Source organism: Vicia villosa, linkage group LG6, assembly GCF_029867415.1.
Source record: "Vicia villosa cultivar HV-30 ecotype Madison, WI linkage group LG6, Vvil1.0, whole genome shotgun sequence".
In the NCBI taxonomy this organism is placed as follows: domain Eukaryota; kingdom Viridiplantae; phylum Streptophyta; class Magnoliopsida; order Fabales; family Fabaceae; genus Vicia; species Vicia villosa.
This window is the reverse complement of record NC_081185.1, coordinates 2,524,510-2,544,101: the sequence shown is the minus strand read 5'-3', so window position 1 is coordinate 2,544,101 and position 19,592 is coordinate 2,524,510. Positions and strand designations below refer to the sequence as shown.

The following is a 19,592-nucleotide window of genomic DNA, read 5'->3' as shown; positions in this document are numbered from 1 at the left end:
ATCATCCACAACTCAGACAAAAGAGATGCAAACCTTTGCACTCCAATTTGTAAACCCTTCCTTTTATAGAGAACATTACTAATAGAGGTTTTGTTAAATCAAATTGAACACATAACCTAACATACTTCCCTCCTTCTCTTCACAGAGTATTCCTATCAACCTTGATCGTGGTGCCTATGCGATTTCTAATGAATGTCAGAACTCTATCATCGTAGTATTCAATACGCAATCCTAACACATGAATCCAAACCACTGCTATTCAATCGCGTCACTTGCCAAACAAAAATTTAAACTCCCTTCTCTGATAAAAAAAATACTGGTCATAGATGAGCCATATGCCATCCATTAAAGGAACACATTGATCTTCGCTTGTCAACAGTAGATTCATCAATGGCTTAAAACCGCACTTGACATAATCTGTTTCTCCAATTACCATAGCTTTACATGATATAAATTTAATTAATTCACTACTAAATTTTAAAAAACTAGCAAGGAAAAAAAATCCAAAATCTAGAGCATTCAATCTCAAATCTCTTATGAATCATAAAAAACAAACTCTTGCTCCATCCAGTAACACAACAACACCGCATAAACCCTACCACACGTGGAATCACAAGATTCAATATACTAACTCTTACCATGGTCGCGTTCACAGGATATAACTCACGTTTTCATATATAAGCGAGAAAGAGTGCAGCGTTTTCAATTCCTAAATTCCAAACTTTTGCTGACTTCTTTCGTGTGTTCGCGTTTTCCCCCAAAAACAAGCAAAACCCTCTCCTCCGCCGTGTGCGGTGGCGAAATTTGATCGGAAAAACATGAAGATTAACGTGAAGACTCTGAAAGGGACTCACTTCGAGATCCAAGTGAACCCTAAGGATACGGTAAAATTCATTCTGTAACACTCTTAATTGATTCAATTCAATTTTTTAGGTTTTTGTATTTTTTTTTTCAATTTGATTTTTTATAATTGTGTTGAATGTAAGAGGTTTATATTTGTGTATAATGCAATTGAATATTAGAATTGGAATTTTTGATTTTCTGTGGTTGAATTGATGTATTAGGTTCTTGATGTGAAGAAGAATATAGAGGTAGTGCAAGGTGTTGATGTTTATCCTGCTGTGCAACAAATGCTTATTCATCAAGGGAAAGTGCTTAAGGATGAAAGTACTTTGGAGGAAAATCAAGTTGCTGAGAATAGTTTTGTTGTGGTCATGCTATCCAAGGTGATGATGATATGATGATGGTGTTATTTTAATTAGTTTGATTAAGTGTTTAAACTAATTCAATTTTGTTAGCACAAAGTTTTAAAAACGGTCGCGGTTTCGGTTGGTACAGATTGCGGTTGTCGCGGTGGGAATTAATTACAATTTGTTTTTTAACTTTTTAACATAAAAAACCGTAATAACGGTACGGTATTGGTATTGACTGTTTTCGTGGTTGCGGACTGTTTTTTAAAACCCTGATTAGGCATATCATTAGATAGTACTATTGTTTAACTTGCACGCGTATAATTGGATAGTACTATTGTTAAACTTGTACTTCAGGTTTACATTGACCTCCAATGAGAAGCTTCCATGTTTTTGTGTTACCAATAATATAGTGATCTACGTTAAAGTTATTATCGTTTGCATTGTTTTCTATATTGTGTTTCAATGATTACTGATGAATAATTAGACTTTTTTATTAAGTTTTTGATGTGTAAATGACTCGGTTGGGGAGAAAGCAAGCTATACACCACTTTCAACCTTTTTTTCTTTGTTTTCTGTTCCATGAAATTGGGGACTGATTATTTGACCTTTACCAGTTTTTACTATTATATATATTGGAATTGTATTGTGCGCTAGCTGGTAATGGATGCATTGAATATATATAAAAATTGTTTCTATTGCTTCCTTTTAGAGGGAGAGCAAGAAAAATGATAGGCATGTTTAGAGATGGCTAGTTTGTAACATTCTGTCCGTTGGTTTACTGCTAAACTTTTGTCGCGATCTGTTCATTGCAGAGTAAGGTAGCAGCCGCTTCATCTGCACCCTCAAACCCAGTAAGCCCAGATTTTACATTACATTTCTTGTTATTTTCTTATATTGTTTTGGCTTGCACTTTCTGACATTTAAGTTGAATTGTGAAAACTTATTTAACTCCTTCATGAAGTTCTTTAACAAACCTAGAGCTTGATGTCCTTATTCTCCACTGTCTTTGCAGTTGGATGGATATTGCTATGATTCGGTTAATGATTTAAACTGTTATTGTTTTGTTAATTCCTCTCAGCACTTGTGTGTTTATGTTCTTGTGTTGCCATTTGTTTTATGGTATTGTTAATCTCTCTTTTTATAATGGTTTTAGTTATAATCTGTTTTGGGAGTCAATCTAAAAGAGTGTATGATATAGTATATTTGTTTCAAGTAATATTGGGTGTCTATTGTTGGACATATAACATCCAGTATGAAATTACCATATTTTTATTTAAAATTTGCAGTATCTTCATAAGATTCAATTTTGCATGATTATTTAGTTTTTGGTTTTACTTCACCTGTTGACCTCTGAAATCTCATTGTTCTTATCTCTAGGCAGCCCAAGCTGCAAGTTCTGTGCCTCCCCCTTCGTCAACACCTCAGCCTCCTGCTTCGATTGCCAGACAGTAAGTTCATATTTGTTTTTGTGGCTTCATAGTTTCAGCTAGATGAATGTTCTTATATTCAGTTTTGGTTTATAATTCTTTTATTTTGCTCACTTTTCAGGGGAGATTCCAATCCTGTGCAAGCGCCTGCTGTAACTGTTACTCCTTCAACTACGTAAGTATCTGGCATTTTCTCTATAATGGCTTTTAAAATTTGTTAGCAAATAAATTTTGTTGATAATATGTGGCAACCTTGAGGCTGCACCAGCTGGGGCTCCCTTCTTATGTAGATGTTGTCATATTGTTATCACTGCCTATTCTCTTATTCTGGTCATCTGTTACTTTTCTTCTGATTAACATATGTACTGCAGCTCTCTCTATTATCTTTTTATGAACTCACAATTTTTGCATGTATACTGTTTATGGCAGCGAGGTGTCTAACACATATGGCCAAGCAGAATCTAATCTCCTCGCCGGAAGTAATTTAGAATCAACTATTCAGCAGATTCTAGAAATGGGGGGAGGAAGCTGGGATCGGGATACTGTGATCCGAGCTCTTCGTGCTGCATATAACAATCCTGAAAGAGCTGTCGAATATCTCTATTCTGTAAGTCTGCACCTACAGAATCTTGCTTTTTCGTGTGGAGTATTAGTGTTTTTGCTGTTAATATGGTAACTTGTTATTTGTTGGAAGGCTTTTAGAAAATCCACTGCTTTGAACACCATTTTAAGTTGTTTATTGGAAGGCTTTTAGAGAATCCTCTTTTAACTTGTTTGTTGGAAGGCTTTTAGAGAATCCACCGCGTTGGACTCCATTTTTTAAAATTTTGATCGACTTTACTAGCACAAAAGAAATAACTATTTCTACAAAACTATGTTTCTAGTAAACTTCCATCTTCTGCCACTGCCAGTTATTGGAAGGCTTTTAGAGAATCCTCTTTTAACTTGTTTGTTGGAAGGCTTTTAGAGAATCCACCGTGTTGGACTCCATTTTTTAAAATTTTGATCGACTTTACTAGCACAAAAGAAATAACTATTTCTACAAAACTATGTTTCTAGTAAACTTCCATCTTCTGCCACTGCCAGTACAGTTTTAATAATGATTTTGACTATATTTCTTAGCCGTCATATTTTTAACACTTGATGCCCTAACTATAATTTGTATATTTACAGCAAAGCGAACTTTAGGGGCTATGATTTTGGATTAACTTCAGGAACTTAAGAATGGAATAGATAAAAGATTATTGTGTATCATTATTATATTTTGTTATCCAACATCTTTTTATCTAATGTCGATGTAAAATTTAACTGATAGGGCATCCCCGAACAAGCTGAAGCTCCAGCAGTTGCTGCATCCACCAATGTTGGGCAGGCAGAAAACCCTCTAGTCCAAGCTCCGCAACCAGCTGTGCCTTCCGGTGGGCCCAACACCAACCCACTGAACTTGTTCCCCCAAGTGTGTACTGTCTCTCTTTTCCATGTAGTAAAATTTTAACAGTAATGGTGCTAGAGTTATAATGGCTATTCTTTTATCAGGGCATTCCCAATTTGGGTGCAAATGAAAATGCAGGCGACCTGGAATTCTTGCGAAACAGTCAACAGGTAGTTTAATTGTGTTTTCTATGAAGGAGCTAGGCTTCATTATATTAATTTTAATTTTGCATCTTACCATCTTCCTTTGACATTTCAGTTCCAAGCCTTGAGAACAATGGTGCAAGCAAACCCTCAAATCTTGCAGGTATCACTGGTTACTTGTAAGACCCGTTTCTATAATTTTCTAGAACATCTTAACTCATTTTTGTTTCCTTTGCAGCCCATGCTTCAGGAACTGGGAAAACAAAATCCAAACCTAATGGAGCTCATCCAAGAGCATCAAGCTGACTTTTTACGCCTTATAAATGAGCCTGGAGGAGAAGAGTAAGATGACTATTTTAAGTTCGTTGAATTTTTATTTCATATATATTGTATGAACTTTTCAATACATTCCAACTTAACTAAATACCATTTTCATTTACAGATATAGTGCCCGTCTGCTTGTGATCATTAGTTTTTCTATGCTATAGTTATGTTTGTGTTAAGGTTTTTTCAAACATCATTGTTAAAAAATGATTTTTCTGTTGATTAGTTTTTTTAGTTAATTTTTGAAGAAAAACAATTTTAATTGAAGAGGGAGAAAAATATAATTTTTGGTGTCCATGCTTTTTCAACCATAATTTATTTTACTTTTTAAATTAAAAAATCGAAATTATTTATATCAAAATCACTTTTATTTTAAAATTATACGCGGTTGATGAGTTTAAAGGAAAAACTTCTATGTTAATTGATTTGATAAAATACACATGCCACACACCCATACTCCACAAGCAGACAGATATGTTCATCATTTTATCTCTTGACCTTGATTCTAAATGCAAAGGATACTAATAAACCATAGATTGATACAATAAAGACATAATATTAGAGAATTATGGTCGTTCACACAGCAAAAGACTACTTAATTTGTGTACAATTGATTGACTACCACTAGTGAATCTCACTCTATTTGCTGTATTTGTATGACCAGGAATCTAGAAGGACAGTTGGGTGCTGTGGCGCCTCAGACCATCACTATCACTCCAGAAGAGCATGAGGCCATTCAACGGGTGAGCTATTGACAATACTCTCCTCTCCATTCAGTTATTTTAGTTGTGATCTCCTTATTTGTATTTTTCTACATTGGCTTGTCATGTCATTTTTAATTTGCTTTATAACTATAGGAATTTTATGGAAAATTTCCCAATGTTTGAAAGTTGCATTCCAATAATGGAGAGCCTAACTCAATAAACTAACCAATTAGGGGGAAGAGAATCCCTTGACTTATAAGCTTCTCTCTTTGGCTGAGTATCTCCAATGAGGCACTCTGAACAATATATTGAGATAGAATTTTTCCCACATCTTTCTCACCCCAAAGGCTGGTGCTGATGTTTGTACTTCATATACATGCATTGCTTTCATTTTATTAGTGTTCTTGCACAATAATACAATGAAAGTTACATGAAATATAGCTTCAATTGAACAAATAGCAGCAGTATATGTTATGTTCATCACCTTAAAAAATAAAAACCATTACTGACCATGACTTTTTTGGCAGCTTGAAGACATGGGATTCGACCGAGACCTCGTGTTGGAGGTGTTCTTTGCATGCAATAAAAACGAGGATCTGGCAGCCAACTACTTATTGGATCACCAAAACGAGTTTGATGATTAGTCTAAATTCCAGTTCATCTTGACCTGTGGTATTTCTCGTATCTAGCATATTTTTCTATGCTAGTTCTTGTGCCCGATTATTTGTGTTCTGAACTATTTGGATCAGTGATATTTTGTTACCTTTTACTGTCTTTGGGAATTACAATATCTGTAAATTGTTTAAACACCATTGACTAGAAGTTAGAATTGTGTTGGGGATAGACAATAGATTTTATTCTTCTCCAATTGTGTATTTCAGTGCATGGTATTGTCTTAGTTTTTTCCCCTTTCATTTTGAAGAATCTAATGGCGAAGTTCAAGCGCACAAAAGTGCAGTTCTGAGAAGATGAGCATTGTGAGTTTGAACTTGTGCACTGCTGTTTTTATCTGAGTTGATCTGAGGAGTACTTAAAGGATGTGTATTTTTCTTTGGATCAAAGAATATAGAAAAATTTTTTTAGTCAATGGCAGTGCAATTTTGTTGTCGATTTTTTTCATGAAAAACAACTTCCTCCCAATTATTTTAATTAAGAAATTAGTTTTATTTTTTTAAAAATAAATCAAATTAGACAAACAAATTATAAAATATGTTGAGATTGTTTTTTTTATGAGTTATAATTCTAATTATTTATTAAAAACTAATTTTTATAGAGATAAAAGTTCTAATATCTGTATTCCATATAGTCATTTTAAATACTAGTATAAAAAGCAATGGTTTCAAGGTTTTTAGTTTTATAAATATTTTTAGGAAATCTAGTTAGAAATGTGACATTCTTATGTTTTTTTTTTTTTTATAAAGGGGTGTTTTTTATGTATTTTTTTTTTGGAACAAAAATAATAAGCTTAAACATTCAAGTTACTAATATTTTGTTTGGCGAAACGTGTGCATTTTATCTTCACCAACGATATTAAATTCGGTCGTGGGTGAAGTGGAGTTTTTATTGGTTGGACTAGAAAGCCCAAATTGGTAAAAATAAAAAATGTTTTCACTTTTCAGAGATGCATATTCAGACGCATGTTTTTTCATAAAATAGGTGCAATTGGGCGAGTGTCCCTCATTTTATCAAAATTTAATTCGGAGATGCATCTTTGTATGTGTGTTAGGGTATGTCTTCAAATGCATCTCTGGATTAAACCTTATTTTAAAATTTAAGGGTTTTTTCCGAAATGCATTTTCGAACGCGTTTAATTTATATATAATGCACGCAGACAGACTTTCTTCTCCATCTTCATTTTTTGAAATTTTTACAAATTTTCATTAGAGCTTGTGAGCAACATTTTTTAAGCATCACATCTACTTCAAGCTTTCCAATTTCAACTAACTCCAATAATTACATTTAACATTTTTCATCCATAACTCTTTTGAGTAAGTTTATCATTTTTTTTCGAGTTTTGATTATTGCATTAAGTAAAATAAGTTATTTTAAATGCATTAGGTAGTATTCACATTTGAAGTAGGTATCTGTTAGAGAAGTGCATTCTCATTTGGTTGTATTTTGGTAGGTTAGGGCAAAGACTGTAAGTATCAGATATGCCTAAGAGGGGGGGTGAATTAGGTACTTTATAACTTTTTCGGTTTTATGGTGTAAAGTGATTATTTTTCTGGTTTATGGTAATATTACTAAAAGATGTAAAGTGCAGAAAAATAAATGACACAAGGATATATCCTGGTTCCCCTCACAAACCGAGAGTACTCCAGTCCCCTTACGCAGTAAGAGATTTCAATATAATTGGTATCTTGTACAAGCCTAACCAAACACCAAGAACAATCCTCTTGGACCAAGAACAATCCTCTTGGATTTTTCACTAAGACCACTTATGAGAACAATCCTCTCAAAGTGTCTAACTTGTTTCCAACAATCCTGGATAACAAGAATACAACAAGTATTTGATTTTGTATAAGAGTTTGAATAGTAGAACAATGTATCCATCTCTTGATTGATCTTCCCTTCCAATGTTAATAATTCACAATTCTTTAAAGTAATAGATTGCTCAAAATATTTTCTGATTTGGATGATATGAAAGTGTGTAGAAAATATCTTGAAAAAGATTGAAGAATAACAATGTGAATTTCTGAAAATTTCTAAGAGTTTTTGATTGGAAGAGGTGAAGAAAGAATTTGAAATTTTGAGTATATATAGATGTTCATAACACCTCTTGAAATATCACAAGTTTCTGTATTTTAATCATGAACCATTGCCAAGATTAAAGGAAAGGTTTTAATGAAAAGGTGTTTGAGAATGTGTAATGAAAAGATGCTGTTTTTCAAAAACGTTCAGCAAGCAATCGATTGCACCTTTGTGCAAATCGATTGCACAACTTCTAACAGTCAAAAAAATTCAAAAAGCCTTCAGTGCAAATCGATTGCTATATTGTGCAAATCGATTTACACAAGCAAAAACAGAAGCGCATGTAAAAACCTTCAGCAAGCAATCGATTTACAGTAAGTGTAAATCGATTTACACTTAGTGAAAATGCAGTTTTTGTTTATGAAACTTGAGATTTAAGAAGGAGTATGCTATGCAATTTTGTGGTTTGATTTTTGAGCATCTAAGACTTTAAGTAATTGATAATTATGATTATACCTATTCCAAAGAATCCATAGCTTGAATCAAAGTCTTTACACATGATGCTTTATCTTGAATATCATCTTTTCCTTCTTGTCATGTATGATTTGTCTTCATCAAAACAAAAGATCTTCCATTGAGAATCTTGATTTCACATTCTCCCCCTTTTTGATGATGACAAATAATCTTTAATAATGCATTGTTATTTCCGGAAAGCTTCTCCTTTAAGATGTATAACTCCCCCTCAATATGTGAATCTAAGAGTATTTTGTCTTGAATGATTTTGAGATGAAAATTTTGAATTTTGTACCTTAAACAAAAAATCAAGGAAATACAAGCATATAGGTGTAACTTCCTTCTCCCCCTTTGACATTATCAAAAAGAAGGGAAAGATGGAAAAAATACATGAAAGTATAAGAGATATAAAGAAACAAACATTCATTCATTAAAGAAAATAAGCATAACATGGATAAGTCATAATACTAAGAATGCAAGATAAAATAGCTATGGTACTAAGTACCTTACAAGAACATAACATAAAAAGACATAACCTAACACACCATAAGACATAATAGAAAAGACCATAAGCATAACATAAAAGACCATAAGACATAACATAGATAAGCTTTAAGGTTGGTCCATGTTGTTGTTGTTGAAATCAAAAGGGCCTTGGTTGAAGAAATCTTGTTGAATAGGTGGTTCGGTATATCGTGGAGGAGGTGCAGCCGGGTTGGTCGGATCATAAGGAGGGATATAAAGATGTGAATAGAGATAGGAAAATTGTTGGTTCACATCATGGCGAAACTCATTAATCCGATTTGTAGTAGATTCATTGATTGAGTTCCATTGGTTGTTGATGGAGGTGTTAAGGTTGGCAAATTGTGAAGTCATGAAATCATAGAGTTCTTGGTTGCTTGGACCGTTTGAATCATGTGAGGGACGAGAATCTTCTTCACCACCTTGGACCTCTTGCTCATTTCCTTCATTCTCTACAACATCTTCACCAATGTAAGTGATAGTTTTTGTGGCCGGATTATATAAAACACCCATCCGCGCATCATTCTTAATAGTAATTTTATTACTATTTGAATCCATAAGACAAACTTCATAGCCATCAAAATCTATCTCAAAGAATTCCAAGATCCGAGTGATAAACCAAGCATATGGTAAGAATTTAGACTTATGATTGAATTTCAACATATGAACCATAATTAAACGAGCCCAATTAACCTCAATGTTGTTCTTCCTTGCATACAAGAGTTGCATTTCAAGCTCCGTAACAGTGCAATGATTTCCAGCCCTAGGAAACATGATATAGACCATAAAGTAGTGAAACAACCTATCATCTATATAGAAAATTCCAGCAGACCATGAACCTCTTGATGGTTCAACACCACCTAGTCCCTTAACTCTCTTAGCATGAAATTCTTGTTCAGTCATCCTTCCTATACTATAGTAGAAATTTCTTTTATTAAAATCAGCCCATGCTTCATCCTCCGGGTCATAGAGAGAGCTACCACTACTAGGGATATTCAAAATACGACCAAGTAATTTGAAGGTTAAACAAATTCTTTTTCCAGCAACATAAGAAATAAGTTTTCCTTTATCCATATGCATATTACAAAAGAACATTCTCACTAATTCCGGATAGTATGGTCCAAATGAAGATATGACCGGTTCCAAACCATAAGAGGCCAAGGTATTTTGAAAAGTAAAGCATTCTTGAGGAAAGGTAGAGAGAATACCATATTTTGGAGTTTGAACATTCTTGCTTGAAAAGAACTTTGTATACCTCTCCTCTTGTTCAATGGTGAGATATTGGAGTAAAGGATTCACCATGGATGATGAAGAAGCTTTGCCCTTGCCCTTGCTTTGGTCTGAAACTTTTCTCTTTTGTCTTGAAGCCATGGATGAGAGGTTTTTTGTTTTAGGGTTGCTTTGAGAGAGAGAGTGAGTTTTTTGACAAAGTGTGGTGTTAGGTTTAAGAGAAAGAATATTATATAATTGATTTGGTCAAGATAGATTTTAATGAGATAAGATTGGGAAGGGAGAGTGATAAGTGGGTATTAAAAATGGTCAAGGATTGGTGGAAAGGTTGGTGGAAGAGTGGGTTGAAGAGAATTAAAAAATTCTGACCAAAATTAAAAACAACATAAAAGCAAAATAATGGCAAAACGTAACAGGTGCAAACGATTTGCACAAAGGTGCAATCGATTTGCATAACATCAGAAAGTGCAAAAAAATAAAAACACACAGCAACCAATCGATTTGCACAAAGGTGCAATCGATTTGCATAGCACCAAAAAACGTAAAAAATCAAAACAAACAGCAACCAATCGATTTGCACAAGGGTGCAATCGATTTGCATAGCATAAATTTTAAGAACAGACCTTACTATTTCAATATGCAATTGATTTGCATATGTTTCCAATCGATTTGACCATAAAGAGAATTCAAAAATCATAAGTAAAACATGTTTTTTGACACACATGAATGATTAGAAGTGTGTACCTTTGATTTATGGCAATGAAGAACATATTTAAATATCACCTTCATCTAAAATTCCAAGCTCTCGTCGAATTTTATAAAACGATTCTTTTGGAAGAGGCTTGGTGAAGATATCTGCAAGTTGATTATGAGTATCTACAAAAGTGACTTCAACATCTCCTTTAAGCACATGATCGCGAAGAAAATGATGTCGAATGTCTATGTGTTTGGTTCTTGAATGCATGACCGGATTCTTTGTAATATTTATAGCACTTGTATTGTCGCATCGAAGAGGAATGCATCCGAGATCAAGTCCGTAGTCACGAAGTTGTTGTTTAAGCCAAAGAATTTGTGCAAAACAACTACCCGCTGCTATGTATTCTGCTTCGGCCGTACTAAGAGCAACACATGCTTGCTTTTTACAGGCCCATGAAACTAATGCATTTCCAAGAATGTGACAAGTGCCACTTGTGCTTTTACGATCAGTTTTACATCCTGCATAATCCGCGTCAGAATAACCAATTAAATTGCAAACACTACCTTTTGGATACCATAAGCCAACGTTGGTCGTTCCTTTGAGATACTTCATGATCCTTTTAACCGCCATAAGATGTGATTCCTTTGGATTTGCTTGAAAGCGAGCACAAAGACAAACACTAAACATTATGTCAGGACGGCTTGCCGTCAAATACAATAAAGAACCAATCATACCTCGATACTTAGTAATATCAATTGGAGTACCGGATTCATCTTGATCAACATATGTACCGGAGCCCATTGGAGTATTCATTGCTTTACAATTATCCATATCAAACTTCTTCAATAATTCTTTACAATATTTGGATTGATTGATAAAGATTCCATCTTTGAGTTGCTTAATTTGTAGTCCAAGAAAGTAGTTCATCTTTCCCATCATAGACATCTCGAATTCTCCTTGCATCATCAATGAGAATTCCTCACACATTTCTTTGTTAGTCGATCCAAAAATGATATCATCAACATAGACTTGAACCAATAAAGTGTTACTCTTGATTTTCTTAATGAACAAAGTTTTATCAACCTTACCCTTTTCGAAACCCTTTTCACACAAAAAATTGCTAAGTCTATCATACCATGCTCTTGGTGCTTGCTTTAAGCCATAAAGAGCCTTTCTCAACTTAAAGACATGTGTAGGATTCTTGAAGTCTTCAAATCCCGGGGGTTGTTTGACATAGACTTCTTCATTGATGTAACCATTCAAGAATGCGCTCTTGACGTCCATTTGATAAAGCTGAAAATTTAATGAACATGCATAAGCAAGTAAAAGACGAATAGCTTCTAACCTTGCAACCGGAGCAAATGTTTCTTCAAAGTCGATTCCTTCTTCTTGATTGTAACCTTGGGCCACCAATCTTGCTTTGTTTCGAACAATTATACCATTCTCATCAAGTTTGTTCTTAAACACCCATCGAGTACCTATGATGTGTTTATTACTTGGTCTAGGCACAAGTTCCCAAACTTGATTTCTCTCGAATTGATTTAATTCTTCTTGCATTGCATTTATCCATTGATCGTCTCCTAAGGCTTCATCAACTTTGGAAGGTTCAATTTGAGAAACAAAAGCCATGTGTAAGCAAGCATCTTTGAGATTTAATCTTGTTGCAACTCCTTGACTAATATCACCAATAACTTTATCAATAGGATGATCTCTATGAGTTCTCCATTCTTTTGGTAGATCATTGGTGTTTGATTCTTGTTGTACACTTTCTTGTTGAACACTTTCTTGTTGTACTTCCGGTGCCTTCACAATTATATCATTTGAAAGTTCTTCCGGTGCCTTCACAATTGTATCATTTGAAAGTTCTTCCGGGGGTAAATCTAAAGGATCATCATCATCACAAGCAACTATTTCCTCTTTGGAAGTGTTAGTCTCATCAAAAGATACATGCATGGATTCTTCAATAGTTAAAGTTCTTTTATTATAAATTCTATATGCTTTACTAGAAAGAGAATAACCAAGAAATATACCTTCGTCGGATTTCTCATCAAACTTACCAAGATTGTCTTTGTCATTGTTTAGAACAAAGCACTTACATCCAAAAATGTGAAAGTGAGCAATGTTTGGCTTTCTTCCTTTGAAGAGTTCATATGGAGTCTTCTTTAAGATAGGTCTAATGATTACTCGATTTCCAACATAACATGCCGTACTAACCGCATCCGCCCAAAAATATTTAGGAAGATTTGCATCACTAAGCATTGTTCTTGCAAGTTCCACTAGAAACCTATTTTTCCTTTCGACTACTCCATTTTGTTGTGGAGTTCTTGGTGCTGAAAAATTATGAGAGATACCATGTTCTTCACAAAATTCTTCAAACGATGCATTTTGAAACTCTCCACCATGATCACTTCTTATGGATACAATCTTTAATGATTTTTCATTTTGGATTTGTTTTGCATACTTCTTAAAGGCTCTAAAAGCATCACTTTTCTGCACAAGAAACAAAGTCCAAGAATATCTAGAATAATCATCAACAATAACTAAAGCGTATACATTACCTCCGAAGCTTCTTGTCCTTGATGGACCAAATAGATCCATATGCAACAATTGAAGTGGTCTTGTTGTAGTCACCACATTCTTTGGTTTGAAAGATGATTTGGTTTGCTTTCCCTTTTGACATGCATCACATAATTTATCTTTGACAAACTTTATCTTAGGTAGGCCAATAACAAGATCATGTTTGGTTAATTTATTTAAATGATCCATATGAATATGGGCTGCTCTCTTATGCCATAACCATGATTCATTATTGTTTATCAAAAGACATTTTACTTTCAAAGATAAATCATTTAAAGAAATCATAAAAATGTTATTAATTCTTGTACCTTTGAGTTTTACCTCATTGGTGACTTCATCGATGATCAAGCATTCTTCCTTAGTGAATTTGATCTTGAAGCCTTTGTCACAAAGTTGGCTAATGCTTAGAAGATTATGCTTTAGTCCTTCAACATAAAGAACATCTTCAATGGATGTGAAAGGTGGTGCACCAACTTTGCCTTTGCCAAGAATTCTTCCCTTATTGTTGTCTCCATAAGTGACAAAACCCTTGGCCTTTAACCTTAGATCTGAAAATTGGTTTAGGTCTCCCGTCATATGCTTTGAACAACCACTATCTAGATACCATAGGTTTGAGGTGGTCTTCAAGCATGCCTACAAAACAAATTAAGTTTTGTTAGGTACCCAAATGGCTTTGGGTCCATCATAGTTAGTTCCTTTCTTTACCCATACATAATGTCCACTAGGAACACTAAAGTTCCTTACATAACAAGCATTGGGTGTGTGACCAATAATACCACAATAAAAGCAAGTAGGTTCAAAGTTACTTCTATATCTAGGAGGATAAGATTTCTTCTTAACAAAGTTCTTCCTTTTAGGATAATGTTGCATTACTTTAGGCTTGATCACTTTCTCTTGAATTGGTTGGTTACTAGCCTTGACAAAGATAGTCTTGTTGGATCTTGGTTTATCAAATTTAGAGAAACCAAGTCCGCTCTTATCATTGGAGTATCTTTGTGTGCTAAGAACATTTTCCAATCCAATTTGCCCTTTTTCATATCTTTCTAAAACACGTTTTAATTGGACAATTTGGAAGGAAAGTGATTCACAATTCTTGCATGCAACATTATCTTCTTGAACACTAATCACTTTTTCTTTGTCATTTTTATGTTCTACTTCAATTATCTTAACCTTCTCTTCTAAAGATGATATTATTTTCTTTTGAGATGAGATAGTTTTATAGAGAATTTTGCATTCTTTTAATAATTCATCTATTGCACCTTGTGCACCATTATCAAAAAGAGAATCATCATAACTAACCTCGCCTTCTTCATCGTCGGAGTGGTGTGATGCCATTAGTGCTAGGTTTGCACTTTCGTCACTATCGGAGTCCGATGAGGAACTTACTTCATTATCTTCCCATGCTATGTAGGCCTTTTTTATTTTTGAACTCCCTTTTTCCTTTGAATCCATTCTTCTTCGAAAGCTTTGGACATTCCGGCTTTATGTGTCCTTGTTTCCCACATTCATAGCATGTAACTTCTTGTGATGAAGTGGATGCTTCCTTATCTTTATGCTTTGAGAATTTCTTTCTTTTGACATAGTTAGTATTATCAATATTATTTTTATTAAAAAATTTGCCTAACCTTTTTACAAGAAGCAAGAAGTTTTCATCTTCATCCGATGCATCTTTCATTTTGCTTTCTTTTGAATCTACTTTTAATGCAATGCCTTTGGATTTCTTCTCTAAGTTCTCATGCTTTTCCAATCTTCCAAGTTCTGTCTCATATTCTTGAAGTTTTCCAAATAGTGTTGCGGAAGTAAGTTTTGATAAATTCTTCTTTTCGGATATCACCGTCACTTTTGGTTGCCACTCCCTTGTCAAAGATCTGAGCACTTTAAGATTAAGTTCTTCGGTAGTAAGAGTCTTACCAAGTGCCTTCAAGTGATTTGTCAAATGTACGAATCGTTTTTGCAAATCGAGAATAGTTTCTCCAGGCTTCATTCTAAACAGTTCGTACTCTTGGCTTAAAGTATTCAATCTTGATCTTTTAACTTCAGCGGTACCTTCATGAGTTTCTACAAGAGTATCCCAAATTTCTTTTGATGTTGTACATGTTGATACTCGGAAGAATTCATCCATACTAAGAGCACCATGAAGAAGATTGACCGCCTTTTTGTCAGCAAGAACCCTTTTTCTATCATTATCATCCCATGACGCTTTAGGTTTCTCCGATCCAACACCATTAACGACCGTTGTAGGAACATGAGGACCTTGTAGGACAGCCTCCCAAACTTCTTCTCCTTGTGCTTCTAGATGAGCCTTCATTTGGATTTTCCAAAAGTCAAAATATTCACCACAAAACAATGGAGGCTTGTTGTTAGAACCACCATCTTTGAAAACCGGTTTTTGATTTGCGGAAGCCATTCTGGATCTTTAGGAACAAGTTACCTATAACTTGCTCTGATGCCAAATGTAAGTATCAGATATGCCTAAGAGGGGGGGTGAATTAGGTACTTTATAACTTTTTCGGTTTTATGGTGTAAAGTGATTATTTTTCTGGTTTATGGTAATATTACTAAAAGATGTAAAGTGCAGAAAAATAAATGACACAAGGATATATCCTGGTTCCCCTCACAAACCGAGAGTACTCCAGTCCCCTTACGCAGTAAGAGATTTCAATATAATTGGTATCTTGTACAAGCCTAACCAAACACCAAGAACAATCCTCTTGGACCAAGAACAATCCTCTTGGATTTTTCACTAAGACCACTTATGAGAACAATCCTCTCAAAGTGTCTAACTTGTTTCCAACAATCCTGGATAACAAGAATACAACAAGTATTTGATTTTGTATAAGAGTTTGAATAGTAGAACAATGTATCAATCTCTTGATTGATCTTCCCTTCCAATGTTAATAATTCACAATTCTTTAAAGTAATAGATTGCTCACAATATTTTCTGATTTGGATGATATGAAAGTGTGTAGAAAATATCTTGAAAAAGATTGAAGAATAACAATGTGAATTTCTGAAAATTTCTAAGAGTTTTTGATTGGAAGAGGTGAAGAAAGAATTTGAAATTTTGAGTATATATAGATGTTCATAACACCTCTTGAAATATCACAAGTTTCTGTATTTTAATCATGAACCATTGCCAAGATTAAAGGAAAGGTTTTAATGAAAAGGTGTTTGAGAAGGTGTAATGAAAAGATGCTGTTTTTCAAAAACGTTCAGCAAGCAATCGATTGCACCTTTGTGCAAATCGATTGCACAACTTCTAACAGTCAAAAAAATTCAAAAAGCCTTCAGTGCAAATCGATTGCTATATTGTGCAAATCGATTTACACAAGCAAAAACAGAAGCGCATGTAAAAACCTTCAGCAAGCAATCGATTTACAGTAAGTGTAAATCGATTTACACTTAGTGAAAATGCAGTTTTTGTTTATGAAACTTGAGATTTAAGAAGGAGTATGCTATGCAATTTTGTGGTTTGATTTTTGAGCATCTAAGACTTTAAGTAATTGATAATTATGATTATACCTATTCCAAAGAATCCATAGCTTGAATCAAAGTCTTTACACATGATGCTTTATCTTGAATATCATCTTTTCCTTCTTGTCATGTATGATTTGTCTTCATCAAAACAAAAGATCTTCCATTGAGAATCTTGATTTTAGAACCCGCCTCTCTTAGAGGTGGTCATCCTAGGGGCACGTCTCCCCTGCTCATGAAGATTAGGATGCACTTGAAGCTTCTGAGGCCTATGCACAGGAAGCTCCTACTGCACATGATGGTGTCCCTGCAGAGGGTTATCTAAGAGGGCCCTCTAACACCTCCTTACTGATATACTATAGAGATCGTGATGATGGACATGTTTGGACCAAAGAGGTATATTTGTTAACTATTGTTATTTATATGTTTTATACAAATTCTCTGTGACTGATATTGTTATATTTTTTTGGCTTAATTGCAACTTTAGTCCCCCTATTTTGTCTTTTTCTTGATTTTGATCCCTCTATTTTAAAAATCACTATTCTAGTCCTCTTTTTAAGTTTTCTGTGCAATTTTCGTCCCCCTATTTTGCTTTTTCTGCAAAATTAGTCCCTATTCCTATCTCTTTTTCAATAGAAAACTCAAAAGGGGGATCAAAATCGTGATTTTAAAAATAGAGGGACTAAAATCGAGAAAAAGACAAAATAGGGGGACCAAAGTTGCAATTAAGCCTATTTTTTTTAACAGGAGCGCGAATGTTTGAAGTCTGTTAATCACGAACGAAAGATTTTTGTTCTTTATCAGTCTGAGGATGATTGATTTCAAAATGTCATTCGATACTCTGGTCATACCGACATGTGTTTCTTCGGGTACAAGACCATTAGCCATTGCATGCATGGGGCTTTTGCTGAGAGATGACATAATGAAACGTCATCTTTCCACTTCCTTATTGGCGAAATGACAATTACACTAAATGACATCACTTGCCTTCTACACCTTCCTGTGATGAGGAAGTTACTTGATCATCCCAGGATGAAATGTGATGAAGCCCAGGAGATAATGGTCATTTATTTAGGAGTTAACCCAGTTGATGCCCAAATGAAGTGTGAGGGCACCCGAGTTGCTCATACTAGGCTTTCATACTTGAAAAAGCTATATGAAAATTTGGAGTTGGTCGATGATGCTGCCGACGATGATCTACATATTACCTAACACCGGGAATGTGTTTTGAGATGTTACCTCCTATTCTTGGTTGACACGTCCATGTTTGTGGACTAAAGTGCAACCTACATCTACGTGGCATATCATAAGTACTTCATCGACTTGTCGATCATTCTCGAGTGAAATTAGGGGTCGTCTGTGGTATACCTGTACTCCAAGCTGAACGAAAGTTGTCTTTGGATGAAAAGACAAATGATAGGCTACTACACCCTGCTGACAATAATTTCCATATCAACTAATAAAATTTAAAAATCACCTTTTTTACATTTGTTATTATATTTTTTCTTATTCATTTTCAAGGATGGATCCTATCCCACTTTCACCGCATACACAAGTTTGATAGTGTGATAGAGTATATCGAGGATTGACCATGTGCTTGCATGTATTCTCCACAATGAAGGAATAATGTGTTACGACCATTCCGTGTGTATATTGACCAGACTACACATGATGACATCGACTGGACTCCATACACCGCTCACTAGGACACTGTTGCCTTCAACTCCTTTGAGTAAATTTGGAGCGCAAAAATGTGTTTTTGGACAGGGGGAACCAGCTTCCAAAATAGGGAAATTGGGTTCCCAGAAACAGAAACTTAGTGAACCATGGTTCCCAAATAGGGGAACCGGATTCCCCTGAGTAAAAATGTCTTTTTCTAAAACTTCGAAAAGCCATAACTTTTGACTCGGGTGTCGGTTTGACGCGCCGTTTGGACCGTTGAAAACTTAAAATAAATTCCTCTTTTATAAAAATGAATTAGGAACCAGTAGAAAATTATTTAATATAACTTATACTTGTTGTACGTATTCGCTCTGTATGAGCTGATAATGATGTTGCATGCTGGATGCAATTGGTTGTACGTGTTCGATCCGTATGAACTAATAATGATGCCTTGTGATGAATTAACAATAAAAATGCTTTTATTAAGAAGTTAAATTAACCGTGTCATTTCGTTACTTAACTTGTGTACTATGATGGTTGTTGTTATTACGGTGGATATGATGAATTGATGATGTTATGCGAAGTATGAACGTAGTTATACGATGTTAACGCCAAAATGGTATGATTATATGTTGTGAATGAATATGAAGATGATGTTGTGTTGCTGCCACTGATTATTGGCAATTGTGATGGAGGTTATGCCTTGTTGTTGTATTGTTGTTGTTGTGTATGGTTATGATGTCGCATTGTCGAGTCGCATTGCATAGCATATTTTTAAGATGGCCTGAATTGGAAAAATTGCGAAGAAGGCTTATGCCTTGTTGATGCCTATATTAATGGGCAATTGCGAAGGGGGCTTATGTAGTATAACACACAAAAATCTTCAAATGACCAAATTTTGCAAGTTTAACGAACTTTGTGACTTTAATGTAGTTTAGCACACAAAAATCTTCCAAAATACCAATGTATGCAAGTTTAATGAACTTCGTAATATTTAAGTAGT

At 34.6% G+C, this 19,592-nt stretch overlaps 1 protein-coding gene across 1 annotated transcript; it reads left to right on the top strand.

Annotated features, from left to right (window-relative positions):
• Positions 1-700: 700 nt before the first annotated feature.
• Positions 701-6,121, top strand: LOC131608742 (ubiquitin receptor RAD23c-like). Its single transcript, XM_058880273.1, has 12 exons — positions 701-884; positions 1,065-1,226; positions 2,006-2,044; positions 2,571-2,641; positions 2,742-2,795; positions 3,050-3,227; positions 3,936-4,076; positions 4,157-4,222; positions 4,311-4,358; positions 4,434-4,537; positions 5,184-5,262; positions 5,751-6,121. The coding sequence occupies exons 1-12, from the start codon at positions 819-821 to the stop codon at positions 5,865-5,867; spliced, it is 1,125 nt and encodes a 374-aa protein (XP_058736256.1). The 5' UTR covers positions 701-818; the 3' UTR covers positions 5,868-6,121.
• The last annotated feature ends 13,471 nt before the right edge of the window (positions 6,122-19,592 follow it).